This window comes from Cyprinus carpio, chromosome B15 (assembly GCF_018340385.1).
Source record: "Cyprinus carpio isolate SPL01 chromosome B15, ASM1834038v1, whole genome shotgun sequence".
Lineage (NCBI taxonomy): Eukaryota > Metazoa > Chordata > Actinopteri > Cypriniformes > Cyprinidae > Cyprinus > Cyprinus carpio.
In genome coordinates, this window is record NC_056611.1 from 22,158,311 (window position 1) to 22,181,486 (window position 23,176).

The following is a 23,176-nucleotide window of genomic DNA, read 5'->3' on the forward strand; positions in this document are numbered from 1 at the left end:
GAAAAAAAAATAAAAAAAAATAAAATACAAACAAATCTATCAATAATAGATAAAAAAAGACTAAGTTAAAAAAAGTAAAAAAAAATTATCGATGCCACAGACTTTTTTTCACTTCACAATATAACAATTTTATTATCGTAATTTTTACATTTAATTCTTAAAATATTATGACGTTAATCTTATTTATTCAGTTATTTTTCAACGTGGCACAAAATGCTGCCTTATAGGCTACTGAATGCAAACACAATTTTTGCACAGCGGCCCAAAAACAAACAAACAACAAATAAATCAATAAAAAAACAAACAAACAAAAAAAGTAAAAATAGTGGTGAGATATTTGAATTATGTCTTAATAAACTAATTTCTTCTGAGTCAATGTTGTTGCAAAAATTAATTTGACGAACTGACTAGCCATCTCCTCATTGGACGTGCCCTGAGAGAGAAACGCATCTTTAGATTACATAATGAAAGAGTTTTGTTTTCGATTTGAATTATTTCGTTTTAAAATAGTAATCTAAAACGCAAAAAGCATTCTACAGATATTCTATAGAAAAGCATTCTATAGATATATTTATCATGTCGGTGAATCGCTCCTGCTCAAGACCAATAGGACAATAGCTAAGCGCACCCTGTTTGTTTTCCTTATTTTACAAAAGCATAAGGTTTTGTTGATATTGTGAGTGCACACAAATACAAGCAGACCCTTTGCAGTTCCGAATGAAGCACACTCTTACCTTTATGAGCCAAAATGACGGCGTATTTTTAAGTTTTTACTGTCATTTAAAAAAAAAAAAAAAAAAAAAAAGCTGACCCATGTCCTGCAAAGCGCTCGCTCTCCGCACAAAGATTGGATATGCGCCTAACAGCGCTCATTTATCTAGGTTAAACGTTTAAATTAATGCTGTGGAATGCATGAAGTGTATTATGTCTGTTTATTTTAGGCAAGTCGCGTTGGTTTGAGAAGGCTAAATTGATCAAACATAATACTCAACTCACTATCCGCCGCTGCATCCTGCTCGTTCCTTTAAAAAACAAAAACTCGAATTTACCAAACACAAAATGTTCCAAACATATTTCTAAATTAACTTAATAAAGAAACAAAAAGAAATATGACAACTTTTCTATTAAAAAACAAAACTGAACTATTTTAATAGCTGTGTAATAGGGAAGAGAGAGAGAAAAAAGTCACGGTATCCAGTCCGACTCGGGCCAAGAATTCTCATATTAAAACACACCCAGACTACTACTTTAGGTACTGTTATCATGATCAACACCACCTTAAAGCCTTCCTTGGGGCAAAATAAGACAAAGCCAAATGATTATCAATGTATTTATTCACAGGTACGCTTATCCAGACGTTTATCCACGCGTACGTTATCCAGACGCTTATCCACGCGTACGTTATCCAGACGTTTATCCACACGTACGTTATCCAGACGCTTATCCACACGTACGTTATCCAGACGCAAAGTAAAAAAAAATCCTTTCTTTGCTACGTCGCCGCCACGCCGCCGCGCAGTTTGAGCACAGCTCCAACACGTGACCGTAACGTCTAACGTCTTATATCTTACGTCTGACGCCTGAATACTATGGGATTTTGGCCAGACGGCTGGCGAGCGTATACACGTCAGTTCTCCTCTCAGTCTGCTTAGTGAGTAGCAAAAAGTGCACAAATCACACCCCATATAAATTCGCCTCATTCGCGCGTCTAGTTCGCGCGAATGACGCGAATTGAGCGTCTGGCGCGATACGCGCGAATGTGCTTTTTGTGCATTTATGTGTTTGACGCGAATTCGCGTCTTCCGCCCGAGTTGAAAAATTTGAACTTTGGCGTCCCAGACAGCAAGCAGTTTTGGCCCACATCTGGCCCGCATGGATTTCACACGGGCCAGATGTGGGCCGGATCTGGGCTAACACTATTTTGCTGTCTGGGGTCAATTCGCGCCGCGTTAACCAATCAGGAGCCTGCTCAGGAGTCACTCATTCAACATGGAGGAACGAATGATGTTGTCAGTGAGCAGTCACCCGGAGCTATATGACACGACGTTCATATTTCTATATACAGGAATAAAAAGAAACTCGCTTGGAAGAGTGTGTGTTGTAAATACACACATTTAACTTTTGAGTCACGTACATGTTTATCGAGCCGCGGCCTTCCCGCCGTTTTTTACAAGTATTTTCCCCTTACTTTTCGCTAACAAGATAATGTGTTTATTCAGAGGACGTGTGCAGGAAAAAGTGGAAAAGCCTCGAATGCTCGATCAACATCAGCCATCATACACACAAACAAACCGCCTAGCACTTGCCCCTCCCACAAGAAGCGGATTTCGCCTCGTACGCGCGTCAATTTCGCTTCAACTTTTGCTTTCTAGGCGCGTCTATTTCGCTCTAGACGCGCGAATGCATTCAAAATGTTCAAGCGGCAAACTAGGCGCGGTAGACGCGAATTTGACGCTCTATTCGCGTTTGGTGTGAACACAGCATAAGAGGACGTTTTGCCTCCAGAGGAACGTTGGGTGATGTCAAGTGATCTTGAAACATGACATCTTCAAGCTACTCCCCTTCACCTTTACCAGTGAATATGTTCATATTCGTTTTGTTCATATTACATTTTGAATTGTATATACACATTATTTGAATTAAATTAATTTGACAGACAGCATTCTGTCAACATCATTGGTCAACATCAGACAGCTGATGTTAACCAAGCTAGCACCAACCAACGTAACCAGAGCTGCCAACTCTCAAGCATTCACCGTGAGACACACACAATTGACTCTTTTCACACGCTTTCAAAAACTTGACCGCTCTGAATATAGTGAGTGAGTGCGCGCGCGGCCGGGGCGCGCTCTCTCTCTCTCTCTCTCTCTCGGGTTCATTATCATCGAAGACATTTCAAGCTTCTTAGGTAATGTTACATTTTAGCATCAGCTTGGTAGAGACGGGCTTTGGTAGATAAACAGGTGAAAACCGGATCGGATCTGTGGGTAAGTTATAGCTAGCTAACTATCAAACGCAGCTACGGTAAGCCATCGAACAGCCTTCGATACATTTCTATGTTATAACTTCCCGAAAAAAATACGCAAACATATAAAACAAAATTCTAGCGAAATACTAACAGCATCTTACTTACCAATCCAAAAGAAATGTTGCAAGTTCGGAGTCGAATCTCATTTCTTTCAAGTCCATCAGTTGTCTCCAGCGATGGAAAGCAGTGCCGATGTTTACTGTTTCGGCTCCTTTTCTTATCGGATTTGATTTGTGATTCCGAGCGCGGTTGCTTGACATCAGGTTCAAGTACGCCCACAAGCCGTGCGAGTTATTCGTGTATTGCAGGTTGGCTGGTGGGTATATTGCCCGCATACCGGCCTCCCATGGCCGAAACTGGTATTACGACACCTGTCGGGCCGTGGCTAGTAATGCTAATGCTAATTAAGGTTGATATCTCTGCAGCACTATAACTTGACATTTTTTTAATGACATCATCGCCCTTATTTCTTCTCATTCTTTTGATGCGTGTAGGTCATTTTTTGGATATTTTTACCTCAATTTTTACACATGGCACCTTTAAAGAAATTGTGAGACATTGTGAGTATGATTTAATTTAATAATTTAATTAGAATTGTTTTCACACCTATCATAGTCAAAACATTATTGTTTTTTAAAGAGCCGTTTGTGATCCAAAAGAGCCGGCTCTTTTCAGTGAGCTGAGTCAAACGAGCCGGCTCATGAAAAAGAGCCGAAATGCCCATCAACCAATAAGATTCCATGTACGATGTCGCGTTTTCATTGGTCATTCGTTGAAGCCTATTTCTGATTGGTTGTTGCCGTTTTGACAGCGTTTATGCCAAGAGAGCAAAGAGAAAGAAATCGAAGAGAAGAGTACTTGTAGTGATGGGAAGTTCGGTTCTTTTCCGCGAACCGGTTCTTTCGGACGGTTCGATTCAGTAAACCGGTTGAAAAAACCGGTTCACCGGTTCTTTTACGCTCGACGTAATGACGTCATTGGCGATGACGTAATGGCAGCAAGTCTATCAAACATTCAAATATATAAAGTAATCATAACTTTAGTCAGTTAAAAACCTCATAATCATAAAAAAGTTTACAATTAAGTTTTGCAACAACGCACCCAAATACAGTAACAGCAATAATGTGCATACGAGGATTTAAGTCTTGAAGATATAAAATAAATAAATTAGGTGTCATCAGCGCAGAAACCATGATCCACTTACTATACATAATCCATTGCAATTTATTTGTTATTAAATAAACTTACGTTTCGCCAGATTGCCCTTCATTCAAGCCCACGGTTTACCCGCGCTCCTAACATTAGCACAGAATCAATCACCAAAAGAATCAGTTCGGTTCAGACGCGCTGTGTGTCAGTGAGATTTACGCTGAATCACGCATGCACAGTATCATCAGCTCATCGATTCTCAAATCGGACGTGTCCGAAGGAAACAGTTCTCGGTTCAGTGTACTGGTGATCCGAAAACCGATGCAACCGGTTCTTGACTCGTGAACGAGAATCGCTCTAACCGACTCGCTGCAGTTCAGTATCATCAGCTGCTCTACTCGTGTTCATGTTCTATTTACTACAAACTCAATTTGTGAATGTGTCATCGTTAACTATAAATACAGTACAGATATTTCATAAATCATCCATTATTCCTATTAAACATAGAGTCTTTAGAGTCTTAATTATTGTCCAACTTCCCTGAAAACCCCTTTGGCCTATAATCTAACAATCTACAATTTAACAAAATATACAGATTAGATACATTCATCTTAAAAAAAAAAAAAAAAAAAAAAAAAAAAAAAAAAAAATATAGTTATTTCATCACACTTTCTGATGTTTAACAAAATGCATTACACGTTACACGCATGCGCAGTATCATCAGTTCATCGGTTCTCAAACAGAAACGGTTCTCGGTTCAGTGTACTGGTGATCCGAAAACCGATGCAACCTGTTCTTGACTCGAGAACGAGAATCAGCTAATCGGTTCTCAAATCGGACGCGTCTGAAAGAAACGGTTTTCGGTTCAGTGTACTGGTGATCCGAAAACCGATGCAACCGGTTCTTGACTCGAGAACGAGAACCGCTCTAGCATTGGGCGTGTACGTTCGTCATCTGGCTCGGCTCTGTGTTCATCTTCAGTTCTCTCTTCACAGCAGTTCAGTCAGTGTACTGTCTGAGTAAATGAATTACTCCGGGATATTGGTTATTTTGACTCAGAGGGAGTGTCAGCCACGTTAAAAAAGTTAACCGCTTAAGTAATTTGTGAATTAGTGCGTACTGGAGACGCGAACCGCTTCAAACGATTCAGTTCGATTTGGTGAACTGGTTCAACCGGTTCACTAAGAAGAACCGGTTAAATCGAACGATTCGTTCGCGAATCGGACATCACTAAGTACTTGGCCATGCTCGAACGCACGGGACACAGTCTAAGCACATACACGCTTACTTTAAGCGAAGAGGAGATATTCGCGATTGCACTGAACACGTTTTAAGTGCAGGCAGACTCTCTGAGCGACCCCAGAGAAAATTCTTACAAGAGCAACGTGTATCTGAGAGCGCGTGCCCAGTTCCCGCGCGCGAGCAGAGAGATTCGCGCTTGCACATTATATTCCGCGCGCGAGCAGAGAGATTCGCGCTTGCACATAATATTAATGTATTTCGCGCTACAATAATGCGCTCTCGACATTTGACAGGGAAATAACGCCATAATGGAAGAGATGTGTTTTTGAAAGTGAAAGTCGTGACATTTGCCAAGTATGGTAACCCATACTCGGAATTGGTGCTCTGCATTTAACCCATCCAAGTGCACACACACAGCAGTGAGAAGTGAACACACACCCGGAGCAGTGGGCAGCTATATATCCAGCACCCGGGGAGCAACTGGGGGTTCAGTGCCTTGCTCAAGGACACTTCAGCCATGGGTATTGAGGGTGGAAGAGAGAGCTGTTCATTAACTCCCTCCCCCACCTACAACTCCTGCCACCACCGAGACTCGAACCTGCGAGCTTCTGGTTACAAGTCCAACTCTCTAACCATTAGGCCACAGCTGTCCCCATTTTAGCTGCCCCCATTTTTAGCCGATTCTTGAAGATTCTGCTCCGATTGAGATGGGCAGGTCATTCCACCAGGAGGGAACATTTACTTTAAAAGTTAGTGAAAGTGATTTTGTGCCTTTTGGGGATGGCACAATAAAGCGACATTCACTTGCAGAACGCAAGCTTCTAGAGGGCACATAAGTCAGAAGTAATGAAATTAGGTAAAGGGGGGCAGAGCCAGCGGTGGTTTTGTAGGCAAATATTAATGCCTTGAATTTTATGCTAGCAGCTATTGGTAGCCAGTGCAAATTAAAAGAAAGGGCTTGATCTTCTTGATGTTGAATAAACCAAATCTGCAGGACCGGGCAGTTTTAGCAATGTGGACAGAGAAAGTCAGCTGATCATCAATCATAACTCCAAGGTTTCTGGCTGTTTTTGAAGGAGTTATGGTTGATGTGCCTAACTGGATGGTGAAATTGTGATGAAACGATGGGTTTGATGGAACCACAAGCAGTTCTGACTTGGCAAGGTTGAGTTGAAGGTGATGGACCTTCATCCAGAAAGAAATGTCTGTTAGACATGCTGAGATGCAAGCGGCTATCGTCTGATCATCAGGATGGAATGAGAGGTAGAGTTGAGTGTCATCAGCATAGCAGTGATATGAAAAGCCATGTTTCTGAATGACAGAACCTAGTGAAGCCATATAGACAGAGAAGAGAAGTGGTCCAAGAACAGAGCCCTGAGGCACCCTAGTAGTTAGATGTTGCGACTTGGACACCTCAGCTCTCCAAGATACCTTGAAGGACCTATCTGAGATATAAAACTCAAACCACTGGAGTGCGGTTCCTTAGATGCCCTTTTCCAATAGGGTTGACAGGAGGATCTGGTGGTTAATCCAGTCAAAAGCAGCAGACAGATCCAGCAAGATAAGTATTGAAGATTTGGAATCCACTCTTGCCAGTCTTAGGTTTCATCAACTGAGAGCAAGGCAGTCTTGGTTGAATGTCTACTTCTGAAACCAGACTGGTTGCTGTCGAGGAGGTTGTTCTGTGTGAGAAAGGCAAAGACTTGGTTGAATACAGCTCTTTCAAGTTTTTATTCATCATCATTATTATTATTATTATTATTATTATTATTATTATTATTTCATTTATTTATTATTATTGATATTATTTATTATCATTATTATTTATTCATTCATTATTATTTCCTTAATAATGTGTAAACAATTCTGGCCTACTTATTTTCCAACGAGTCTTGCATCTCCTCTTCAGAGCAGAGAATCCATGACATCAAATTCTGGAGGCAGGAACTGGACCAGAAGTTTGAGGAGATGGTGCAGGAGATAGAGACCCTCATCATATTCAAGAGTCGTGTGGAAAGAGCCTTAGAAAGCTGCTCTGAGCCTTTGCAAGTGACTTTGCAATGTCTGACTGAGAGGTACTTCACACTGTAGCACCACCAGTCGAAGACAATCCTAAAAATCAAGAGTTTTACTTAACCTACACAACCAAATTGATTAAAAGTAACAGCAAATAAATGCCATCCTTTTGAACTACGTCTGTTCCACAGACAGAAGCGGGTGGCAATTGACCTTGCGCATGATGAGGTGGAAGAGGAGCTGTTGAAGGAGAAGGAGGTGATTGAAGGAGTGATGGTCCTGCTTCAGCGAACACTGGAGCAGATCAATGAGCAGATCAGGTCGGTGGGACATTGACGAGACTCATTTGGGAAATCAAGAGACTAAGTTAAAGGGGTCAAATCATAAAAAATCAAGTTGTTCTTGATGTTTAATGTGGAAGCATCTGTCAAAGCTGTAATAAACAAATAATAAAATATTAATTAAATTATGATGATAATAATTCGGAAATAAACAATTATTTAATAAAACAATAAAATAATAATGACTTTGATGAGAAACTGAAAAGTGTTTAAAATATGGCACTAAACCCTTGCATTAATGGTATATTGTGTTATTTAATAAAAATGGTAGTTATATGAACAGTAATTTGATTAAAAAATTTATTTTACTTTGCACATTTTTCATGTGTTTTTCAGGCTCATTCGTTCAGTGAAATACTATCTGGAAAAGGACCTGCAGGACAAATTTCAGGCTGAGCGCATTGATGATTTCTGTGCTCTTCTCACTAATGCATCAACCAATTTAAACAGAGGGAATTCAGATTTTAGCAGTGCTGGGTAAGAAAAGTTCCTATAATACTACTTAGATGTTAAGAGAATATTTTCCATCTTTTTGTTCTGTATATATACAGTATATTTAGCCCTTTTACTATTTCCAGAACTGCAGTGACTCCTGAGGAGTGGGAGAGCCTCTGCATCTTAAACATTAGGAAAGCCGAGAAGGAGAAGAACAACTCTCTTTCTCTGAGAGCTCTCGTGGACAGTCTGCTTGAGCAGACGGCTTCAGACATGCGCAGACAGTACGAGGCCACGGGGAGGGCTTTTGAGCTCCGCATAGAGGAGACCAAAACTGCCAAAACACAGCTTGAGAACCAGCTCAATGAGGTCAGTTGCACTTGTAGTATAAAATCATTTCTACTAGTGAATTAAGGCACAGCAACATTATAATATATATTATGAAAAATATAGATTTGTTAAAATTATAATTAACAATTTTATTAAATATTATTGTATTGTATCTATTTTATATTAAAGAGCAGGTCATATGGGTTTTTGAAAAATCTCTCTTTTGCAGTTTATAACGTAGCTATCCTTAAATGAAAACAATCTGCAAAGTTGTTAATCAAAAAAGTGCATGATAAATAAAGATATTGTCTCTCAAAAGAGAGAGTCGACTCAGAGTCGCCTTTACGAGTCATTACATTTTCAAATCTTTTGTCTGTTACCGGTATACGTCACTGGGTAACACATTTGCATAATCCCCGCCTGCCAGCGAAATACGAACAGAGTCTGATCTGCCCACAAACACTTTTGCTATTAGTGCGTTTACATCATGTTGAGAAGACGCGGTGTTCAAGGATACCACAGAAATACAATTCAAGCCTTTTGTTGTGTGCTTGTCATTTTATCAAGAACTGCTTCTCTAATCTGGGCTTTTATCTCCGTTGGCTTCTAATCTTCTTAATTTGGACTAACAAGCTCTCTGAACCACGGCCTGTAAGTAGTACGATTGATACGTTAGGTGTACATTTTCAATTGAGTGCTCAAAATATAATTTTTTTGTGCCAATATGTGATGTATACCTAGTGTAGCTTTAGGTTTCCAGGTAAACACGATATTACTGTCTTACTGAAGTAGTTCTAAAAATTCGCAGTGAACCTAAGAATATGTCGATTATTGTAGACTGACGTTGTTCTAATTACTTTGTTTAATAATAAAGAATGTAGTGTAGCTCACAGACTTTATAATAATTGTGAAACTGCTGTTTATTGTGCTGCACTGGCAGTTACAGGGTTAATGCGGGAGAGATGAGTGATTTCGGCTGGTGCTGTGATACAACTGTTCTGCGTTCTGATTAAAAGTTAAGACCAAGCGTCTTTTGTCTGTCGTCCTTCAAACATTACAGTAGACATATTTTGGTTTACAAACTGTATTGTTTAATCAGTTAGTCACGTAAGCACTCGGCTAACGTATCCACCTAGTTTTCACAGTTTTAGCAGCTAAACCTTAGCTGTGGGCACGATTCGCTTGCATAAGTGTTTTTGTATTTTATGTCATTATAAGAACGGATTGATTATATTATTGTTTTATGTAAAGGTGCTTTGTCAATGGTAGCGCTGGCTAACTGGCTCAAGGACTCATCTCTGTGCCAATCACAACAGGTTTGGCCAGCTGACCAATCAGAGCAGAGTAGGCTTGAGGAAGGGAGGGGCTTGCTCCGAACTTGCTTGAAACGAATCATTTCCTAATCGTTGGCAAATGACTCTAATATTAAATGTATATTCTGAGAAAATTACAATGTTTTCTGACCTTAGATGCATTTAAACCTGATGTAGGGGACTCCAATACAATATTGGGACACTTTAAAATACCATATGACCTGCTCTTTAAATATTATTTAATCTTTAAATATTGAAGATTAATTTTGAGTGAGTGTTAGGTCATGGCTAAATTAAAATTTATTTAATAATATTTGACAATAATATATCCTATTGTGCATCTCTAATAACTAGCCATATAATACTCTGCAAAATTCAAAGTAAAAAATGTATATGTTTAGCATTTAATTGAGTAATTAGGATTGATTTCAATTTAATCTTGTCTGTAACATCCCAGATCTTTTTATAGGGTTTCCTTCTAGTTTTTTTAGGTTATAATTTGACTAGTTAGGTATGTCTATGTGCTCTCTTAAAGCTGCTAGGAGAGACAGCAAATCAGGAGAAAAATCTCAAACCCAAACTTTTTACAATCTCAGAAAAAAAAAATCAACACAAACAAATCAAGAAACGATAGTCTTCAAACAAACAAAACACCTAAACCCCTCAATCAACCCATTCTCACTCCTAAAGCGCCAAAAACTGACGCATGGTCAAGCGCCTCTAGCGTCACTATGAAGACGCCAAAGGCGCCCCTCGGCGTCCCTATATCATCGCACTAGGACCTACATTGCTTTCAGTGGGAAACTTTTGGCGTCAAGTACTCAGACGCGAAGGGCATGAGATGTTTATCGCCATGAAATCACGTTCAAGAAGTCTCATTCAGCGCACATCGCGATATTTGCCATCACTTTACATGTGCCACAGGTTGGGTGAGTAGTCGTAAATACGCTGATTTAATGCCTGTTATAAAATGTATTCCGTCTTCTTTATTAATCAGAATAGCGCAGTATGTTTACTCGCTGTATTATATCGGTCATCCGAGGCTGTCTTTGAGTTTTATTGTGTTTAACTAAATGAACACAGCTGCTAACCGGGGTGATTAAACACTATCTGTCACGTGACGTGCCATAGACCTTGGATCAGTTTTATATTCATATCAGGTTCAAAGATGTAAGTTGTATTTGTAGTAAAATCATGGTGACCACGACACGTACAATAGTAACAAATGAAATTTGAAGTTAAAACCCAGGAACGGGACATTTACCATGTATTTACCACAGTAGCTGTAGTTTTACTATGGTATAGCAATAGCACAATAATCACCAAACCAACTATGCTTGTACAACTGTAATGGTAGTGTTTTTATGTGGTTTTATATGACAGATATCACAGTAATCACATTTACGGTACCATGCTTTTAATACCTTTTTATGTAAATAGAAAAAAAAAAAGTAAATAAATAAAGGACACATATTTTTTCCCATCTTGCAGTTCATTCGTATCAGTTTATATCTTAAATATTTATATTAAAATTCTTCTCCTCCCCCCCCCCCCTTTTTATTATTATTATATTTTTTTTTAGCTGAAAAGACGTAAAGGAAGCAGTCAGCCCAGTCGTGTTTGTGGAGAGGTATTCCTTCAGAAATGGAGAAGACAGAAAGCTGCGGAGGCACACATTTGCAGCAGTAAGTCTGTGTTAGTTTTACCTTTTTATCAAACTGCTGTTATAATTTGCACAGCAAACTCTTGCACTGTCCAAATACCCACACTTGCCATCTTTGCACTTGACCACTTGATTACTTATCTGACATATTTCCTGTATTTTGGCCAAGTGTTCGAGTGAGCATGAGGACCACAAGTGTGTGTGTCGAACTTTTCATGACCTGATGGCAGTGGTTCCCAATCCTGGTCCTGGAGAACCCCAACACTGCATGGTTTTGGTGTCTCTCTTGTCTGACACACACTTTTGAGGTCTTGGAGTCTTCACTGATGAGCTGATGAGTTGAATCAGGTGTGTTTGAAGAGGGAGACATCTCAAATGTGCAGTGTTGGGGTTCTCCAGGACCAGGATTGGGAACCACTGCCTTATGGGACACATTTAAGTGTTTACAGAGATTTTTTTTATTTTTAATTTTTTTAGTTTCAACTTTGCATTTTAAAATAAACTTCTAAATGTCTTTTCAATAGTCCCTATTACAGATGAAAATTTAATTTGTGGTGCTTCTAATTAAGTGATAAAAAAGCAATTGCAAATGATGTACAAAATAAATATACTTTTCTGTGCACCAAGAAACCGTGCAACACTTTGTTTTACTACTAAATTATTTTCAATATCTAATTATTATTATTAATATTATTAATATTTCACATACATTGGAAAGGTTTCCGTGACCCCTCGTGAGATCTCTGCAAAAAGTCTCACAATTTATTCCAAAACATGATGCATGATGGGATACACTAAGCCTGGTATAGCGTTCCAGAGCAGTATTGGAGATAGTGTGGGTTTAGTGTGCATTAAGGGCACTGCGCTTTGGCATTATTAAGACTGGTGCACGGACTGCCACGTACTGTACACACGCTTTCAAGTGGCCAAGACCGCAAGTGTGGGTATTTGGACAGGGTAAAAGTATTAAAAATGCCCCATTAGTAAGAACTCTAAACATAGTCGCACATCAAAGTCTTAATAATTCAGTAATTCAGTTTAACACTTGTATGATATTGTACAAGCCCCAGGACCGTCTCATCTGACACTATCACAATATTGATAAATCAGTTGCGCTCTTCTTGGAAAGCAGTCAAATGCCCCAAACAGTCAGAAAGTTTTTATTGTCCATTGGCTTCTTAATAAATTACCGGTACTTCAAATAAGCCCCATCAGTTCATGTTCCAACTATACATAATATCTCTCTGCACCTCGTCATTTATGTTTCCACAAGTGGAAATGCTAGTTTTGATGTGTCACGTGATATATCAAATCTTTGATTAATTTGTCAGAACCAGATCAATTACACTACTGATAACAGTCCTGAAAGCATGTAATCATTTTTAAAAGAATTCATATGAATATAGCTTGTTATTAATGACTTGCTTTTAGTAATGGATGCATTTAACATTTAATTATACAGCATCTTTGCAGAGGCTGCTTTTATGGTCTAAAAAAACCCACAGTAATGTATAAGTTGCATGTAATGTAATAATATTTCCTTCCTTTCTGTCTTACAGGATTGTTTGCAGATAATGCTGTTCTTCTTTTTCAGGTCTACAATATCGAGCTCAACAGCTCTTTTAAGAGCCAACCCTCACAAACCTTGCTAAAAACTAAAAGAGCTATTACTGAGTCTCAGCGAATCTTGCCATGATCAGGTCTTCCCAGGTACATTTTTTTGAATATTTTTGAATCAACATTCACTCATCAAATGCTCTGGTCTGAATCTTATTTTAAATGATTTTAATTATATGTTTAAGGAGCAATATTAATTGCACACAGAGTAAGTAGAGATTATCTTGTTTTACAGAAGAGAAGGAAGACCAAGGAAACTCTTTGTTCAGGATGAGGAATGAAGACGGCCATCTTGTGCCCAAACGAAGACAGAAAGTCCACTGGTATGTTTGTATTGAAGCAATGCTGTGTTATACAGCACTTTATGATGATCTCTCACAGGACTGTTCATGTCAGCCGTGATTATTTTTTCTAATGTTTTTTTTTTTTTTTTTTTTTTGATACAACTATTACAATTACAGCATGTTAGCAAAGTGTGACTGGAACATTTTTAATCTTAAGGTTTTAAAAACCACACCACCTGTTTTTCTTTAATAAAAGCATACAAGTTTTATAAAAGTGGTTTACATTATTTCATTGTTTTGTAAATGTTGTGTTATAAATTGTGGATTGATAGTTGATTGGTTTGAAGCCAGGCCTTACACTGCACAGACTAAAACACATTTGTGAGAAGTCATGAACTTCGGAGAAAGATTCTAGAGGAAAAAGACACATTTACTGCAACAAAAGATGAATTCTAGAGGCAAAAACTTCAGTCACATGCTAAGGGGTGTCTCAAGAGCAAGTCCTTTGCCTCTGTAACTTTTTCTTAATTCTTGCATAATGAAATTGTTTATTGCAGTATTTTAACAATTTTACTTTGTACAGATGATCTCATCGGCCAAATGAGGGGTTTGACCAAGAGATGCTCTTGAAAGGAATGAAAGAAGAGGATGTGGTAAATTGTCTTCAAAGAAAAAGCTTCTCAAAAGGTCTTAAAACAGCTTGAAGAATGGTATGTGTCCAGTACTTAAAGGGTCATAGTTGTTCACACTGCTAAAATCACAAAGAACATTAAACTGTCTGACTGTCCATTAAACAACTTCATCTGAATTGTTTGTGTTTTTTGTTTTACTTTGACCAGGTCTGGGAACTGTCTGAAAATGGGATGTTAGGACTGAGAGATCCTCTGGCTGAGAAAAAGCTACATCACATCAGTGCTGGATATCAACCACACACTGTTTACACGAGAAGATCACGATGGGGAAATGAAACCAGTTTAGATGTGATGATAAGGAATCATTATTTTCTGAAACAGTATCACATGTCTTATATGTATCACATGATCTGTATCTCAGTTGACCGGATGGGATTGTTTGACTTTTAAGGACATTTCATTACTCATCTGTGTGAACTGATGAATATATGATGTTAATGTTTTTTTGATTATCCATTATTATTTTCCTTGAATCTTATTTGTCTTGATGCTACTTTATCAACTTTATAGTCTATGCTTCAATAAAATTAATATGATGAATATTGTGTATTGAAAATTCTTGGTAAATTCATAATTTTACTAGGTAGGCTCATATGTGTTTATTTTATACTTGGAAAAACTACGTTATTAATTACCGGGATTATTTTTTACTTAAGACATAAACATTTTTGATCAGATTAATGACATAGGGAACAACAATACACCAGAAAGTTATTATTGTATATATTTAGTAACAAATATGCCATTTTTTTTGTGAAATAAAGGGAGTTACAAGATGAATTATTTTGCATTACAAGATGCATGGGCCATGGGCTTTATTGCTACAAACACTTGAGGAATAACTGAGAATGTAGCAGGAATAATCAACGTGGACCTTGTACTGCATTAAAACCAAGAGCATGCACATTACTAATATCCAGCACGTGAGGAGCAAGATAAGGGGGTGAGGACGACATTTTTTACACTGATTTTTGCTAATTAGTTTATATATATCAGTATATATATATATATATATATATATATATATTCTATACAGTATTCTTAGTACTGCATGAATTTGTCCTTGTGTAATAAGTGAAGTATCACAATGTGTATAAATTGTCCTTGATTACTGCTTAACAGCGGGGAATAGATAACGGCAAGTTGTTGCAGGTTCATCCATTATATTTATTGCCGTTTACTTCAAAAATAAATAATTATATCTATTATTTTTATTATTAAATCATTTCTTTCTTATTTTCCATGTTTCATCAGATGGCCTCACAATGTCCTGTCAAAAGCTATACTAGCCATGACATAAGAATAGAAAAGGGCGGACTGTGAAAACTGTCAGATATAAATGTGACTCAGCTCAGATTGTTGTCCATGATGAAGAGAATACATATATGTAGGTTTTACTGCCCTTCTACCCCCAGGGGCCCAATAGCACCCCCCGGAAGAGCCAAAAACTGCACATTTCAAATGGCTGTAAATCAGAGACCAATTAACGAATCAAAGAGAAAATCGGCAGGATTACTACTTATGCTATGCTGATAAAATAATGTTGGGCACAGTTTTCAGAAATAAATGGAAAGGTGTCATAAAGGCATTTTAAATATTGCTCACTGTAAAATACCAAATTTCACTCTGTCTTTCAATTATATCATAGAGGTTTACACAATGAAAATATTTAGATATCCAGTTTTTCCATTAAATATATTATTTATTTCATTTCGTTAATAAAAAGTTTTAAACTACATTACCCACAAGCCTCTGTCGTTCTATCTATGGAAAGGGAAAACTTGGCGCTTTTCTTTGTAGTTCATTGAAGTTATGCTTAGGGCTAGGGTTAGGATCTCGCTGAAGAGGTAATTTTTCTCAACATAGCAACACTTCATTGTTGACTTAATATATTACTAATGTGATAATAGCAGCAAAACATACTTTTTAACATGATATGCTGTTTAATATGGGTTAAAAGATAGTCCAACCACAGACAGTCCTGCGGTGACAAGGGAAATTCACAGCCAATGACATCAAAGCTGAACAGCGGCGTCACACTTCCTTAACCATTTATGGTCATTTATGACAAATGTCTTCCGTTTTTCGGCTGAAGGGATAGATTGGTTAACAATCAATAAAATTTGCTACCTATTAGATTGTGTTTTATTAACGTCTACACCTTCCTCCAACAATAATGCAAATGCTCTAATTATTGTTGTTCAGCTTGACAAAAATTGGCCAATATTGATGTGCACATGCCCAGCATTCGCAGTCGGATCCCATCTAACCGATTCCTCTCATTAAATATAATTTATTTTTTTTTGTCCAAAGACAAGTGCATTAACTAATCAAATGATGAGCTTCTAACATTTACATTGTATGTTACGTTGTGTTTTAAAGTTATACAATTATTCACTTTTGTGTTTCTGTGATTTGCCATGCTCTAACATTTGAACTCTAGGAATAAAAACAGAAAGAAAAAACTAATTCAAAGACAGAGTGCCCAAATTACTGCACTGCATCCACTGTCACCAAGCTTGTTTTTGCCACTATGAAGAATAAAAAGCCAGTTATGTTGTAAACGTTAACTATTTTCATTATGCAAATACTTTTATTAAAAAACAAAACAGTAAATACAGTATATACAGATACAGTCTTTCAGAGAACACTGGAAAAATAAATTTTCTTAAAAGTTAAATTGACCAAAAAGTGATTCAACACACTGTTTCAAACTCAGAAAATAACACCATGAAGACATGCATGTCAAGTGTGCAATATCATCTATAAAACTCTATCAGCACAGCACCAAAAAAACACTGAACAATGGAAGAAAGATAAAGTGTTCAGGAAAACAAACACCTGCTACATAAAATGCAGAAATATAACTGACAATAACATCATTCACTTCATGACTGGAACTAGGGGATGGCTGTGCATGAATATGTCCTTTACTAAAACTCCTGATGAGAACTGATGCTTTTTTATGATAAAAGCACCAGAAGTAAAGTTTACTGTATGAAGCTTGAAAAAGAGAACACAATGCTTTATCAATACGAAAATACTATTTTTAACTATTGTTGTCATCACTGGTTCTGTATCCAGTATATGGGTTGCTGGAAGGTCAATATGTATTAATTATAAGCTTATAACTAAAACAAAGTTACATCTTCTTCAAAAATCAAACCACTGCAAAGTCTAAACACTGATCCAGGGACCATTTCTGTATGTGTGGGGGATAAAGAGTTAAAGAGGTGAGTCCTTGTGCATGATGGAGAAGGACAGCGTTATCTGCAAACAATCCTGTAAGACAGAAAGGAAGGAAATATTATAAAATAACATGCAACATTTTTTTTTAGACCATAAAAGCAGCCTCTGTAAAGATGCTGTATAATTAAATGTTAAATGCATCTATTATTAAAAACAAGTCAGTAATAGCAAGCTATATTCATATGAATTATTTTAAAAATGATTACATGCTTAAAGGACTGTTATCAGTAGTGTAACTGATCTGGTCACAGAAACCTTTCCAATGTATGTGAAATATTAATAATAATAATTAGATATTGAAAATAATTTAGTAGTAAAACAAAGTGTTGCACGGTTTCTTGGTGCACAGAAAAGTATATTTATTTTGTACATCATTTGCAATTGCTTTTTTATCACTTAATTAGAAGCACCACAAATTAAATTTTCATCTGTAATAGGGACTATTGAAAAGACATTTAGAAGTTTATTTTAAAATGCAATGTTGAAACTAAAAAAAAAAAAAAATCTCTGTAAACACTTAAATGTGTCCCATAAGGCAGTGGTTCCCAATCCTGGTCCTGGAGAACCCCAACACTGCACATTTGAGATGTCTCCCTCTTCAAACACACCCTGATTCAACTCATCAGCTCATCAGTGAAGACTCCAAGACCTCAAAAGTGTGTGTCAGACAAGAGAGACACCAAAACCATGCAGTGTTGGGGGTTCTCCAGGACCAGGATTGGGAACCACTGCCATCAGGTCATGAAAAGTTCGACACACACTTGTGGTCCTCATGCTCACTCGAACACTTGGCCAAATACAGGAAATATGTCAGATAAGTATTCAAGTGGTCAAATGCAAAGATGGCAAATGTGGGTATTTGGACAGTGCAAGAGTTTAAGAAACAACAAATACTGTGCAAATTATAACAGCAGTTTGATAAAAAGGTAAAACTAACACAGACTTACTGCTGCAAATGTGTGCCTCCGCAGCTTTCTGTCTTCTCCATTTCTGAAGGAATACCTCTCCACAAACACGACTGGGCTGACTGCTTCCTTTACGTCTTTTCAGCTAAAAAAAAAAAAAAAAAAAAAAAGGGGGGGGGGGGGGGGGGGCTGGAGACAGAATTTTAAATATAAATATTTAAGATATAAACTGATATGAATGAACTGCAAGATGGGAAAAAATATGTGTCCTTTATTTATTTACTTTTTTTTTAATTACATAAAAAGGTATTAAAAGCATGGTACCGTAAATGTGATTACTGTGATATCTGTCATATAAAACCACATCAAAACACTACCATTACAGTTGTACAAGCATAGTTGGTTTGGTGATTATTGTGCTATTGCTATACCATAGTAAAACTACAGCTACTGTGGTAAAAACATGGTACATGTCCCGTTCCTGGGTTTTAACTTCAAATTTCATTTGTTACTATTGTACGTGTCGTGGTCACCATGATTTTACTACAAATACAACTTACATCTTTGAACCTGATATGAATATAAAACTGATCCAAGGTCTATGGCACGTCACGTGACAGATAGAGTTTAATCACCCCAGTTAGCAGCTGTGTTCATTTAGTTAAACACAATAAAACTCAAAGACAGACTCGGATGACCGATATAATACAGCGAGTAAACATACGGCGCTATTCTGATTAATAAAGAAGACGGAATACATTTTATAACAGGCATTAAATCAGCGTATTTACGACTACTCACCCAACCTGTGGCACATGTAAACTGATGGCAAATATCGCGATGTGCGCTGAATGAGACTTCTTGAACGTGATTTCATGGCGATAAACATCTCATGCCCTTCGCGTCTGAGTACTGACGCCAAAAGTTTCCCACTGAAAGCAATGTAGGTCCTAGTGCGTCGATATAGCGACGCCGAGGGGCGCCTTTGGCGTCTTCATAGTGACGCTAGAGGCGCTTGACCATGCGTCAGTTTTTGGCGCTTAAGGAGTGAGAATGGGTTGATATATACGTTGGGCCTTTGGCTGCGAGAGGACAGTCGAGTCTGAGCCACTTTGAGTGGAGCTTCTTTCTCTGCGATTGCCAAACGTAGAGACTCCAGATTTTTCTCCTGATTTGCTGTCTCTCCTAGCAGCTTTAAGAGAGCACATAGACATACCTAACTAGTCAAATTATAACCTAAAAAACTAGAAGGAAACCCTATAAAAAGATCTGGGATGTTACAGACAAGATTAAATTGAAATCAATCCTAATTACTCAATTAAATGCTAAACATATACATTTTTGACTTTGAATTTTGCAGAGTATTATATGGCTAGTTATTAGAGATGCACAATAGGCTATATTATTGTCAAATATTATTAAATAATTTTAATTTAGCCATGACCTAACACTCACTCAAAATTAATCTTCAATATTTAAAGATTAAATAATATTTAAAGAGCAGGTCATATGGTATTTTAAAGTGTCCCAATATTGTATTGGAGTCCCCTACATCAGGTTTAAATGCATCTAAGGTCAGAAAACATTGTAATTTTCTCAGAATATACATTTAATATTAGAGTCATTTGCCAACGATTAGGAAATGATTCGTTTCAAGCAAGTTCGGAGCAAGCCCCTCCCTTCCTCAAGCCTACTCTGCTCTGATTGGTCAGCTGGCCAAACCTGTTGTGATTGGCACAGAGATGAGTCCTTGAGCCAGTTAGCCAGCGCTACCATTGACAAAGCACCTTTACATAAAATTGGTTGATGCATTAGTGAGAAGAGCACAGAAATCATCAATGCGCTCAGCCTGAAATTTGTCCTGCAGGTCCTTTTCCAGATAGTATTTCACTGAACGAATGAGCCTGAAAAACACATGAAAAATGTGCAAAGTAAAATAAAATTTTTTTAATCAATTACTGTTCATATAACTACCATTTTTATTAAATAACACAATATACCATTAATGCAAGGGTTTAGTGCCATATTTTAAACACTTTTCAGTTTCTCATCAAAGTCATTATTATTTTATTGTTTTATTAAATAATTGTTTATTTCCGAATTATTATCATCAGAATTTAATAATTTAATTAATATTTTATTATTTATTTGTTTATTACAGCTTTGACAGATGCTTCCACATTAAACATCAAGAACAACTTGATTTTTTTATGATTTGACCCCTTTAACTTAGTCTCTTGATTTCCCAAATGAGTCTCGTCAATGTCCCACCGACCTGATCTGCTCATTGATCTGCTCCAGTGTTCGCTGAAGCAGGACCATCACTCCTTCAATCACCTCCTTCTCCTTCAACAGCTCCTCTTCCACCTCATCATGCGCAAGGTCAATTGCCACCCGGCTTCTGTCTGTGGAACAGACGTAGTTCAAAAGGATGGCATTTATTTGCTGTTACTTTTAATCAATTTGGTTGTGTAGGTCAAGTAAAACTCTTGATTTTTAGGATTGTCTTCTACTGGTGGTGCTACAGTGTGAAGTACCTCTCAGTCAGACATTGCAAAGTCACTTGCAAAGGCTCAGAGCAGCTTTCTAAGGCTCTTTCCACACGACTCTTGAATATGATGAGGGTCTCTATCTCCTGCACCATCTCCCTCAAACTTCTGGTCCAGTTCCTGCCTCCAGAATTTGATGTCCTGGATTCTCTGCTCTGAAGAGGAGATGCAAGACTCGTTGGAAAATAAGTAGGCCAGAATTGTTTACACATTATTAAGGAAATAATAATGAATGAATAAATAATAATGATAATAAATAATATCAATAATAATAATAATAAATAAATGAAATAATAATAATAATAATAATAATAATAATAATAATAATAATAATAATGATGATGATGAATAAACACTTGAAAGAGCTGTATTCAACCAAGTCTCTGCCTTTCTCACACAGAACAACCTCCTCTACAGCAACCAGTCTGGTTTCAGAAGTAGACATTCAACCAAGACTGCCTTGCTCTCAGTTGATGAAACCTAAGACTGGCAAGAGCGGATTCCAAATCTTCAATACTTATCTTGCTGGATCTGTCTGCTGCTTTTGAATGGATTAACCACCAGATCCTCCTGTCAACCCTATTGGAAAAGGGCATCTAAGGAACCGCACTCCAGTGGTTTGAGTTTTATATCTCAGATAGGTCCTTCAAGGTATCTTGGAGAGCTGAGGTGTCCAAGTCGCAACATCTAACTACTGGGGTGCCTCAGGGCTCTGTTCTTGGACAACTTCTCTTCTCCGTCTACATGGCATCACTAGGTTCTGTCATTCAGAAACATGGCTTTTCATATCACTGCTATGCTGATGACACTCAACTCTACCTCTCATTCCATCCTGATGATCAGACGATAGCCGCTTGCATCTCAGCATGTCTAATAGACATTTCTTTCTGGATAAGGGTCCATCACCTTCAACTCAACCTTGCCAAGTCAGAACTGCTTGTGGTTCCATCAAACCCATTGTTTCATCAGAATTTCACAATCCATATAGGCACATCAACCATAACTACTTCAAAAAACAGCCAGAAACCTTGGAGTTGTGATTGATGATGAGCTGACTTTCTCAGACAACATTGCTAAAACTGCCCTGTCCTGCAGATTTGGTTTATTCAACATCAAGAAGATCAGGCCCTTTCTTTTAATTTGCACTGGCTACCAATAGCTGCTAGCATAAAATTCAAGGCATTAATATTTGCCTACAAAACCACCGCTGGCTCTGCCCCCCTTTACCTAATTTCATTACTTCTGACTTATGTGCCCTCTAGAAGCTTGCGTTCTGCAAGTGAATGTCGCTTTATTGTGCCATCCCCAAAAGGCACAAAATCACTTTCACAAACTTTTAAAGTAAATGTTCCCTCCTGGTGGAATGACCTGCCCATCTCAATCGGAGCAGAATCTTCAAGAATCGGCTAAAAATGGGGGTAGCTAAAATGGGGACAGCTGTGGCCTAATGGTTAGAGAGTTGAACTTGTAACCAGCAGGAGTTGTAGGTGGGGGAGGCTGTTAATGAACAGCGCTCTCTTCCACCCTCAATACCCATGGCTGAAGTGCCCTTGAGCAAGTCACTGAACCCCCAGTTGCTCCCCGGGCGCTGGATATATGGCTGCCCACTGCTCCGGGTGTGTTCACGGTGTGTTCACTTCTCACTGCTGTGTGTGTGCACTTGGATGGGTTAAATGCAGAGCACCAATTCCGAGTATGGGTTACCATACTTGGCAAATGTCACGACTTTCACTTCCAAAAACACATCACTTCCATCTTTATTTGATCCTCTAACTCTAGCACTCTATTCTAATTCTATTCTTAAATTTTTTTTAAATGCCCCTTTTAGACTTGCACTCTATTTATTTACTAACAACCTGTTTTCTTAAAAAAAGTAAGAAACTAACACTAGCTTCTCTCATCTTTTTGTATTCTCTTTTTGTTTTCTTTTTTATTTATTATACAATTAACAAAAGCAAAAAAAAAGGCCTCTAACAGCACAGAGACTTTGAGACCGCGGAAGCGAAGACACCGAGTTTTAGCAGGTACTTTTAATACCGTTTCAAACATATTCATCCTAGATTTTCTCATTAATACGTTCCATCGTTTTGACATTTCAGCATGTAAGTTCCGGTGATATGAGAAGTGTTGCCTTAATCTGTACTGAGAGTGTTTCATTAATGCAACATTATTTTGACCTTGGCTATAATCCTGACGTCATACTATATACTTAAAATTTTTATTTTTATTACTATGATATATACATTATGACTTGTCTTACACGTGTTGCATTAACAGCACCGATTCTGAGCTTTGAAAGAGAATATTAGTGGTTTTATTACCATGAATTTTGATGCACATGAAATGCAAAGCAGGTTCCTGAG

General features: G+C 37.7%; 1 protein-coding gene and 2 pseudogenes across 1 annotated transcript; 2 read left to right on the plus strand and 1 right to left on the minus strand.

Annotated features, from left to right (window-relative positions):
* LOC109075045 overlaps positions 1-23,176 on the plus strand; it is an 81,470-nt pseudogene that overhangs the window by 49,955 nt on the left and 8,339 nt on the right.
* LOC122139879 (tektin-1-like) lies at positions 4,409-10,488 on the plus strand. Its single transcript, XM_042740072.1, has 6 exons — positions 4,409-4,483; positions 7,310-7,494; positions 7,627-7,755; positions 8,113-8,253; positions 8,355-8,580; positions 10,390-10,488. The coding sequence occupies exons 1-6, from the start codon at positions 4,409-4,411 to the stop codon at positions 10,486-10,488; spliced, it is 855 nt and encodes a 284-aa protein (XP_042596006.1).
* On the minus strand, positions 17,250-21,681 carry LOC109064180 (annotated as a pseudogene).

Bases quoted from the DNA above. Each gene is read 5' to 3' on its own strand.
- LOC122139879 (XM_042740072.1), top strand. From the start codon at position 4,409: ATGCACAGTATCATCAGCTCATCGATTCTCAAATCGGACGTGTCCGAA. The intron at 4,484-7,309 runs GTGATCCGAAAA...TTTTCCAACGAG, and splicing joins GTTCTCGGTTCAGTGTACTG to TCTTGCATCTCCTCTTCAGA. The intron at 7,756-8,112 runs GTCGGTGGGACA...TGTGTTTTTCAG, and splicing joins CAGATCAATGAGCAGATCAG to GCTCATTCGTTCAGTGAAAT.